The sequence below is a fragment of the Lycium barbarum genome, chromosome 12 (assembly GCF_019175385.1).
Source record: "Lycium barbarum isolate Lr01 chromosome 12, ASM1917538v2, whole genome shotgun sequence".
Classification (NCBI taxonomy): domain Eukaryota; kingdom Viridiplantae; phylum Streptophyta; class Magnoliopsida; order Solanales; family Solanaceae; genus Lycium; species Lycium barbarum.
In genome coordinates, this window is record NC_083348.1 from 76,259,920 (window position 1) to 76,270,621 (window position 10,702).

At 34.7% G+C, this 10,702-nt stretch overlaps 1 protein-coding gene across 1 annotated transcript; it reads right to left on the reverse strand.

Moving 5' to 3' along the window:
• Positions 1-316: 316 nt before the first annotated feature.
• On the reverse strand, positions 317-5,642 carry LOC132623998 (protein CHUP1, chloroplastic-like). The gene is made up of 7 exons (XM_060338813.1): positions 4,262-5,642; positions 2,796-3,680; positions 2,501-2,632; positions 1,950-2,131; positions 1,710-1,821; positions 1,114-1,257; positions 317-792 (listed from the first exon to the last, which is right to left on the reverse strand). The coding sequence occupies exons 1-7, from the start codon at positions 5,012-5,014 to the stop codon at positions 712-714; spliced, it is 2,289 nt and encodes a 762-aa protein (XP_060194796.1). The 5' UTR covers positions 5,015-5,642; the 3' UTR covers positions 317-711.
• Positions 5,643-10,702: the final 5,060 nt, after the last annotated feature.

Consider the following 10,702-nt stretch of genomic DNA (forward strand, 5'->3'; position numbering starts at 1 on the left):
TCTTCAAAGGCCGCAAAGGTCCAATTTTTCTGCCTAAACTTGTTATGTTTATATTACTAAGGATGAAGAACGTGTAATTGCAAAACCAGCAATGTTTTAAAATCTATCAGTACTCATTATTTCTTTTAACTCTTTAACAGCAAAGCAAGACCAACATAAGTGAGAAAAAACTGATTGCAATATTTAGGTGTTTGGTTATCAATTGTTTACTGAATAAGAACTTATGTTTTATTACTAGTTCAAATTTCAGCTAAGACGTGAATTGTATAAACATGTCGACAGTTGAACTTTAGATAAATTGGTATTAACTTGAAAGGATAGAAAAGATCTAACTTATTAATAAAAATTTGCATAAAAGTTCAAACTGCTTTTCCCCAAGCCTAATAGTATTGATAGAAAACTTGCATAAAAGTTCAAACTGCTTTTGCACCGAGCCTTACACACATACTATATACTGATAGCTTGAGATCTTCCTGCTTCCATCCAAGCCAAACTTTAACTCATTTGTCAAGAGTCAATCCCCACCCAAAGCAAAAAATTGAAAACAAAAACAAGAACCAATAACCAATGATAAGGAATATCATTGGTGTTTCCTATATTCCACCAAGACCCTTTCTGTTTTTTCTCTTATACATATGTTAATACTTGCATTGATGGTTACTGAGATGGTAAGCCGTCTATCAAAATTGTACTTCATCACAAAAATCTTTTCTATGTCTTGTTTAAAGAAAGTGCTAGGCCCCGTAGCTCTTCGAACGCTTGCATAGTTTCTGCATCAAATCCTCCTGCAAACTGTACCAATACAGACAATTTGTAAGACTGGTGCCCTCCACAGTATTCTTAACAATCTATTCGTCATCAGTAATAATCTTGTTCTTCTTAGCAGGTGAATTCATCAATATCTTTGGTTACAATTGCTACAACATGGAGTTTGTGTCGTGTACAGTTATAACAAACTTGCCTTTATCCATAAAATAAGATGTACATTACCTGTTCTTTTCATCCTCTTTTAGTATTTCTTTTTGTTGCACAATTAGAAAACTTGTTTAAGGATTTAAAAAAGATGAGAAAGGAGAAAATGTAGAAGCCAGTATTTGGTATGATTAGACAAACCTGATGAATTCGGAAGGCAAATCTCACTCCTTGAAGTAGCATGTAGTCCATGGAAGTGTCTTTATCTAATGGTCCCTTGGACTGAAGCTCGGCAGCTACCCTCTTCATGTACACCTTGGCCAACTTCACAGAGCCAAACTTTATCTGCGTAATTTCTTTGAACTTAATCCACAGCAAAATGACAACTAGATAATAAGAGAAAAAAGGTAATGTAATTTTTTGCTGAGTATTCTGTAGAGGAGGACATGCACGTGTGCAAGAATGAAACTGCAAGTAGATGAGTAATTTCAGTATTGAAAATTTGAGATACTGAAAATGGCATGGAGTTATGTAGTTTAAGATGATGTGCAACCTTAAAACTCGCCATCTGTCTCATATCAATCTCTCATCATATTCCATGAACATGCACAACACAGTTCAATAGCCTAATAAATAATGGTTGTTTCTACACTAAGCAAGATAGCATATTGTATAGTTTTGTACTTCCAGTTCCGGCTAGTTATATCTCATTGGCTACTCAAAGCATCTGAAGCTCTATTACCGTTTGATGATCTAAATCAACCCAAGACTTTCTATTTGGAATTGTCAGAACTGACCTTGCTTAATATCCCATTATCGAGCATCCAGTCCGTGGGGATTTTGAACTCTTTGCAGTGCCGCATCAATGAGTCTCTTGTCCGAAGAAGGTTATAGACACTACGTTCCATCCTGCAATGTGAACACAAAAATTGAACAACCAAGTAAAAAAAAAAAAAAAAAAAAATCAACTTTCCTGGCAGAAGTGCAAGGAGGTACCAAATTATAACTACTTTACATAACAAAGTTTGAGGTCATACTTCTCTGACAAAGAAATAATCTTCTTTAGTGCAATATCACATGGAGATCGAGGATCGTCCTTGTAACTTGAAACCTCATTCTCCAACTTCTTGAGATCTCTATATCCAAAGGCTGCCTCTCTTAGTGTGTCTGCTTTTCTCTCTGGCCAGTCAAAGTGCTTTAGGACTGCCCTTTCATCCACCTTCAGAACAGTGCAAGCGCAATGATCAAAATTAGCAGTAAATTCCAAGCTTCACGCACCTTCCACTTAATATGATATATAGCAGATATTGTTCCTCAATATTTGGTCAAATTTTTCTGAGAACTGCCATTTATGTACACTGGATTCAATTGATAATAATTATGGAACTTAATGTCACAAAACTACAATGAACTCCAACAGAAGCATGACTTTTCGAAAAGTTCTTCTTCGTATTCATATGTGAATAATCCCAAAAAAATTTAAAATGAGATAACAACAACCATATCTTTACTGTTACAGTTGATAAATATTTCATTATTCTCTATGTTGATTTGATACTTCATTAGATAATAAACATATTGAATTTACCAGAAAGCAAAGTTCATCATCTAGCCATTTCACAAAAGCAACTACGTCCTCGATGTCTGAATAAACTGCATTATTGACCTCTGCTATCAGGGAATTCACAAATTCTGCTTGAGTTTCCACATCTGCCCTTATCTGGAAGTGGGACAATAATATGCAATTAGGAGTAAAATTAAGTCAAGAGACTGAAATGAAAAACATCTGCTTGGAAAATCTAAATACTTCCTCATTGCCTAGATATGGTTAGTGTGTCTTATTGATAATAATAGAATGAGAAGACTATAAAGAAAGAACTTACAGCCAGCAAATATGATGATCTGTTCTCAATTTCACCAATCATGCTACTTCGTACGTCTGCAACATTTGAGGAATCACATACTACTCCATTTAATGAATCCTTCCTAGAGTCTCTCTTCATCAGTGAATGATAAAACTCTACTAGTTGAGGAGCTCTCTGTACCATGCCTGATGTAGTTTTTCTCATATGTTTTGGAGGAGGTGGTGGTGGAGGAGGGGGAGGTGGCGGTGGAGGACCAGAAACTTGAACAGAATTTTCTCCTTCTTGTTCAATTAAAGCTACAGATGAAGGCCTTGGAGGGGGATTAGGAATCCGCAAGACGCGTTTCTCGACCTCCAAAGGATTGGTTAATTTATGTTGGGAAACAAGAGGCTCAACCTCCTTCTCCACTTCCTTGGAACACATAAAGCCATCTGATTGCCTTCTCTTATTGAATATCAAGTCCTCAACACAAAATTTTGATCCACTTATCGAGTGCCTGCGAGTAGAACTTTGTGTATCCTCCCAACTATGACTAATGACATTATTATCCGGGCTCTCGACTAGTTGCATATCTTCATCAGTAATAGGCCATTTCTTTAGCTTCTTAACGAGGCTTAACCTCCTTGCGCTACTACATTTTGAGTCTTCATCACTCTGATCATAAGACAGGCAAAGTGATTCCCTACTTTTCTCACTGCCATGAGGGCTAGAAATCTTATCACATGTCATGGACGAGCAACTGCGCAACTCTTCTCTCAAACACGAGTTCACCCACTTCAAGTAGGCAAGTTCCTCAACCTCATTCAACCGACTCATTTGAAGACCCTCAACTTGTTTGCAAAGGTTTTCATTTTTGTGTCTCAACAGAGAAGCCTCTGCTTTAATATTCTCAATTGTGTTTTCCTGATAAGAAAAAGGCAAAACGGAGATACGAGATTGTTAAGACTTTCCTATACAAGCATGAAAACTACAAGATATAGGTTGAAACACATTTTTCAGTATTTCCCTAAAAACTACTCCCTCCATCCCATTTTAACTGCCGTTTTAGCTCAAAAAATTTATCCTAAAATAAATGTCACTATAGGAATTCAAGATTAAAGTTGACAATTATTTCCAACTATACCCCTAACAGTAAAGAAGTATGCACAATATTTAAGAGGAAAATCAGTCTACCTTTATTAAATGGGACTTACTTAGTCTACAATAAAGAAGTATGCACAATATTTAAGAGGAAACCAGTCTACCTTTATTAAATAGGACTAACTTAGTAAATTATACCTTGTATTTATTGTTTTATTAAATGAATGTGAAAAAAGCTAAAACTACACTTAAAATGGGATGGAGGGAATACTAGAGAAAACTTTGATATCCAATTTATCAAGGTTATTCAAATTCAAGATTTCAAAACCGAGTTTCCAAGAAAATGCAAACTGGATAGTCTTATCCATATTAGATCAACAAGACAAAGTAGTAAAAGTAAATACCTCTGGAACTTTTCCAACATTGGCTAGCTGGGACTCCATGGAAGAAAGCCTGCAAGCAATATCTCTTTTCTGAAGTTGTAGCTCCTTATTCAAGCGCCTCAACTCGACAACTTCCATTTCCAAATCCAAACTAGTCACGCTTTTGAAATCTTCCCTATTGGATATCTGATCTAGTTGATGAGAAAGGACTGCCTTTTCGCATTCCAGCAACTCAACTTTCTTCACAAAGCTATCAATCTCACTCTTCTTTAATTCCAGCTCCCTTTCGAGCTCAACCGCCTTTGAACTCCTCTTAAATTCGGATAATTCACCCTGCAATTTCAGTTCCCTTCCCTTTGATTCTTGCAACAAGCTCCTCAAATGATCAATTTCATTGAATAAATCACGCGAACCGGAAGATTTAGTCCTGTGAATGTTAACAGTTTGAGGATGAACTTGAATTGAAGTAGCTGAACATGACAAGTCTCCCATTAAAGACCTCTTTACTCTTGACTGGGAAATCACAGAAGAGTTGTTCTGGTTCGAGTTTTCGTTGCCAAGAACCGGTTCTTTCTTGGCATGTATTGTGGTTTGCAACTTAGTTTTTTTCTCCCCTGAGAAACCTTTCACAATTTGAGAACCCCATGAAGATCTCACCTTTGACATATTGCTATTTACTTTTACATTGCTGTTATTACTACCCTTTGGTGCCTTATTTTGATCAGTAAATTTTGAACCTTTCACTCTATTCTCTGATGTTTTTTCCTCCCCCATTGTGAACAACTACAAAGACTCCACCCCTTATACTCAATAGTTGTGAGCTCAGAATCTAACACTGAGTATATAAATGGGGTTTTCTCATATAATGACTAAACCCAAGTTTAAAGCTCAAAAATGAAAGTTTTTTTTTCCATAAACAGAGAACTAACTCTAAAAGGGTTTAGCAAAGCTCAAAATTAAATCTTTTACACCATATTTTCAGCATTGATCATCACAGATATCAAATGGGGTTCTTCATTTTGAAGCTCAAAACTGAAACTTTTCCACTGCATTTTGGAAAACCAAGTATTGTTTATATGGTGGTCTCTCTCAGAAAAGAAAACTAGAACAAAATGTGGAGCTCAAAATTAGAACTTTCCACTATATATTCATTCAGCTCTAGGAAACACAGATATAAGAAGAGTTTCTCCAGACAATCAAATGGGTTTTACTAAGTTTCAATTTTTGACGAGTCTTTAAAAACCCTCTAAAAGTAAAAATAGCTTGTCTTTATCTTTGATAGTGAAAAGAAGACGCTCCACTTTGATGACTTTTAAAGAGACAGATCATTAGTTAAAATGGTGATAGAAAAGGCTCACACTTTGAGGATTTCACTCACTATACACTATGCTTGGGAGAGAAAAAAAGGGAAGATTGTCGCAGCTTTAATGGCCGTTTGAATTTTCAAAATTTGAATTTGTTTTTTTCTTTATTTACCCCACAGATTTGTATTTCTATTGATGGTAATATTGATCTTGGCCGTTGACTTTTGATGGTCCCACCAGCTTGAGTTAGATGAACGGTTGAGATTCCATTAAGAAAAAGGGTCTGCAACGGTCGACTCTGAGCTTGACGATATCCATAATCTAGTTCAAATTATTATTGAGAGAGAGAGAGAGAGTGTATTAATTTGCTTCTAAAACTTTGCAAAATTAGTCAACTCTCCATTAAAATTTGCTTAAAAAACCCTTCTACCTTTGCTAAATTAGTCATCTATATCCCTCATCTTATTTTTTTTTAGCAAGTATGGTTTGTGATCGATGTGTGAAAAAGAAAGTAACTCCTACATCGCTCTGCCCGTAATGTCTTCGCCTGAGGAAACTATTACTCCTAAACAATGTTGACGGCAAACTGAGTTCAGCTGGCTACAGGGAAAATTCACCCTTGCTGAATGGATTGAGGACCTACATCAGAACTTTGACAAAGGTAAAGTTGATGAGGTTATTTTTGAGGTTTGGGAATTATAGTAATGCACGAAACACCTTACTTTGGAATAATAAACAGCTAGCGTCAAATGCAATTCTTTTGAAGGCACAAAACTTTTGCAAAGAATTTTGGATGCAAAGGCGTTCATCACAAGGTGTTTCATCCACTATAAATCAGGTTACTAAATGATAAAAACTAAATGAGAATGAAATTAAATGTAAAACAGATGCTAGTTTTGATATTCACAGTGGTCTGGTGGGAGTGGAAATGTTGATACACGTTGCTAGAAGGAATATCATTGGCGGGCAAGCAAGACTTTTAAATAAAGTACCTAGCATGTTAGTTGCAGAGATTATGAGCGTTCGGGAAGTTGATTGAAAAGCGACTTTGCTAATTGTCGTGTGGTGATTAAGACAAATAATCAGTTAGTTCATCAAACTCCCCAATGAAATATTTCAAATAATTCTTATTTTGATTCTCTTGGTTATGATCGTAAGACACTAATGAAAGGTTTTTCAATTAGTGTATTTTTCTTTAGTTAGAATATTAGCGAATCAAGCTACTCACACTTTAGCTAGGATGGTTGTTTCTATGTCTGATTTGATGGAATGGGGGTCTTTCCCACCATCTTTTATTTCGATGTGCTCGCTTTTGATTTGCGTAATAATTGAGACGACACATTTTCAAAAAAAAAAAATTGGGATGCGGCCTTTTTTCGGACCTGCTATTTGAATCAAATAACTTTAACTCATACTCTGTATATATGTTTGAAAAGGCACTATAAAAGTACAAATAATAAATTTGAACCCCATAAACTCAATTGATTTTAGTAAAATCAACTTGAATTCGTAAGTGTTCAAAGCAAAAAATAGCTACAAATTGTGATGGTTTTACTTGTTACTTATAATTTATAAGTACTAAAAAAATTGGCTTAATACCTAGATAGGCCCTTAAACTTAGCAGATTTTGTAAGATAGACATTCAAACTTAGCTAGTGACCAGATAGACCCTTAAACTTGGTAGAAGTGTGTCTTTCAGACACCCGTGTATTTCTAATGTGTTATGTGGACCAATTATTAAATGACACGTGTCATTTCAAAGAAAGAAAAAATTGACAAATATAAATAAAAAGTATTAGAAAAACCTAAAGCATATATAGAAAAAATGCAATAAGGAAAAAAGAAATAAACCCTCCTCCCACTACCCACTACCCAGGTAATTCCCCCCTTCCCCTCCCTTTTGCCACCACCACCTTCTCCACCAACCCCTTTTTCCATCTTCTTTCTCAAGAAAACTTCAGCCCTCTCATTAACTCGTGTTCCATCTACCAACTTGAACTCCAGAAATAACTCAACTTGGTTATGATGAGTTAAAATCTTAACTTAAAATTGAATCCCAACCTCAGTCCCCAAATCTTTTACTTCATTATGACTCAATTGGGTTTTTGATTTTTACAGTATGAAACTTGAAAATATTAGGAGATTTATTTGTATATTGGGTTTTCTTTCATAAAATTTAATAGCCTACTTGAATTTTATGTTTTTTTGGCGATATAGTAATAACCTAATTTTGAAAAAGTAGTTGATCTTTGTAAAAATGGAGAACTCACGCTAATGATCCAAGGAGAAGAATCCGATAATACTAACAGTTAAAGGAGTAAATTGAAACTATGGGAGCCACACGGAATAATATTTTTATTTTGAAATGTAAAAAATCAATTACATACATGTTTTGAGGGGGGAAAAATCACAATTTGGGTTCTCAAGCGCTACTATGTGCGTGCAAAACAATCAACTTGCCATGTCAACATGAGATGTTTAAAAGATACACTTTTGCTAAGTTTAAGTATCTATCTGGTCACTAGCTAAGTTTGAGTGTCTATCTTATAAAACCTGCCAAGTTTAACAGGCTATCTAGGTATTAAGCCAAAAAAAATTAACGACAAACTTAGAATTTTTTTGAAAATCAATTATCAAGAAGACAAGTACAGCACTTAGCAAATATTTACCTCAACAAATTTGAAAATCTCCCATTTAAAAATGAGAAAAGTACATGATGTGACCGTCGGGAAAAAATAAGGGCCTAAAATGGCCTCATTTTACTCTTTTTTTTTTTTTGCACGGATTGCTCTTCAAAGGTGCTGGTCTTTAATTTTTGTCCCTCAAATTGCTGATCTTTAACTTTTGCCCTTCGCTTAAAAAGGTGTCTGAAAATATTTCGAGGTCCTGGGTTCGAACCCCCGCTCAATCAAAAAAAATTCGCAAGGCAAGGCTTCGCGAAAAGTCTGTCTTATAAGGCAGAAGGCAGAATTTGCCTTATGGAGCAGAGGTAATTTTTTTTTACTCTGCTGCAATTCTACAACAGTTAGGCCTTAAGGCCTAAACTGTTGCAACGAAACTCTGTCTTTGCAAATAATTTTTTTTTACCTGAGCCGGAGTTCGAATCCACAACCTCGGGGTATTTTAGGTGAAGGAAAAAAAATTAAAGACCAACAATTTGAGGGGCAAAAATTAAAGACCACCCCCGAATAAGGGCAATGTCCAAATTGCCTCCCATTTTAAGCAAATGACCCGAGTTGGTCGTTCGGCCCAAATTAATACCAAGCACTAGCCACCTAGCCTATTCAATTAAAAAAAGGAATTTTTACAGCCCGTAACTATCTCTAAGACTTATTTATTAGTAATAGCTACTTTTTTTTTAATTATATTTGGTAGCTTAATTATTTATTAAATTACCATTTATAACTTGTTTTTGTAACTCCAGTGTATTTCCCTAAAAATAAGGTACCTCTCTCCCACTTACCCACAATTTTGTTTTTTTCAAATATTTTTCTCTCACCTATCAAATCTATTTTCTCCCTCACCCCTCTTTCTCTCTCTCTCTGTTCCATCTCCTAGTCTTTTAAATTAATTTTCTCTCACCTACCAAATTTATTTTCTCCCTCACCCCTCTTTCTCTCTCTCTGTTCCATCTCCTAGTCTTTTAAATTGATTTTCTCTCACTTACCAAATTTATTTTCTCCCTCACCCCTCTTTTTCTCTCTGTTCCATCACCTACCCTAGATCTCATTTTCTCTTACAAATCAAAATAATCCTACAGTAGTAGCAGCAGCCATGGTCGACGACGGAGTGAAGCTTTATTAAAAAGAGCCATGATCGATGACGGAGTGAAAAAAAAAGCTCTAACAACGGTGAAGGACGACAGAGTGAAGCTTTATTAACTAGTCCAATTGAAAGTCTTTATCTCCGGATAACATCCTTTTTGTAGCAATATGAGACGACTCGCTTCTTTACCGTGAGAACACCATTGATGAGAGTTGTGGAGCTTCATGCCCACCAAGCGTTTGATAAAATGTTTCAGTGTATTAACAAATAGTATATTTAATTTTCAGTATATTATTTCGCCTTATTTCAATGTATTTATCTTTTTTTGGTGTAAATATAGTGAATGTTCCAAATATAGAAACTATTTTCGCTACACTTTGTTTTCACGACTTTTGTATTTCGCTGTATTTCAATGTATTTCTGCATTTTATATTTTCAATTTATGAAACAATTTCTGATATATTTCATTTTATTCCATTGTATATACGCATACTATAACTTTATATTTCTTAAACAATTAACCATATTTCATTATATTTCAGTGTATTTTTTTCAGTGATAAAAGTTAAGAGAGATTCGTAAGCTTTTATGGAAGAACAACCATTATGCATGATTTATGCGAAGTTTTAAATTGAATCCCATAATTTTTTTTTAAAAAAGTTGTTCCATAAATAGGGCATGATTTTACTCTTCAGTGATTAGTGTGAAATATGGTTGGTTTAATTTGACTTACTATTTAAAAAGGAAAAGAATATTATGTTAAAAAAATATAGCCTATTTTTTCTCTCAGATTTTTTTTTAAAAAAAATATGTTCCAAAAATAGAGCCTAAATTTACTCTAATGTGTTTTGTATTTCTCTGTATTTCGCTATATTTCACTGTATTTCAAAAATGCGAGATACAGCCAAATGCAGCTATGAATTGTAAATCTTCAACTTGTAGCTATAACTAGTTAGAAGCTATTAAAAGGTAGCTATCTGTGCAAGTTTTACTTTAAAAAAGGACTTTTTGTGAAGTCGCCACAAAAGAGCGAAAAGTCGTCACTAAAAGATTTGGTACAAAAAGAACAGGACTATTTGTGGCGACTTTGGTCGCCACAAAAGATGAAAAAGTGGCCACTAAAGATAGACGAAAAAATTCATATTGTGACTTCAAAAAATATCCCAAAACATGTATAATATGTGTATAATTAGTAAGTATACATTTATTAAACAGAAATTATACGCCAATGATATGTTTTGTAAGGGCCCGTTTGGCCATGAAATTTTTTCACTTTTTTCCGAAAAACGTTTTCACTTTATTTGGAAATCAACGTTTTGCCATGAAAATTTCAAATACAACGTTGTACTTGGAATTTGAAAAACACCAAAAACCTTATTTTCACTTTCAATAC

What these genes read in the sequence shown, in the direction of transcription:
- LOC132623998 (XM_060338813.1), bottom strand. Translation starts at nt 5,014, where the DNA reads ATGGGGGAGGAAAAAACATCAGAGAATAGAGTGAAAGGTTCAAAATTT. An exon ending in ATGTTGGAAAAGTTCCAGAG is followed by an intron (nt 3,681 to 4,261) that starts GTATTTACTTTT and finishes TTTTCTTATCAG; the next exon opens with GAAAACACAATTGAGAATAT. An exon ending in GATCATCATATTTGCTGGCT is followed by an intron (nt 2,633 to 2,795) that starts GTAAGTTCTTTC and finishes TCCCACTTCCAG; the next exon opens with ATAAGGGCAGATGTGGAAAC.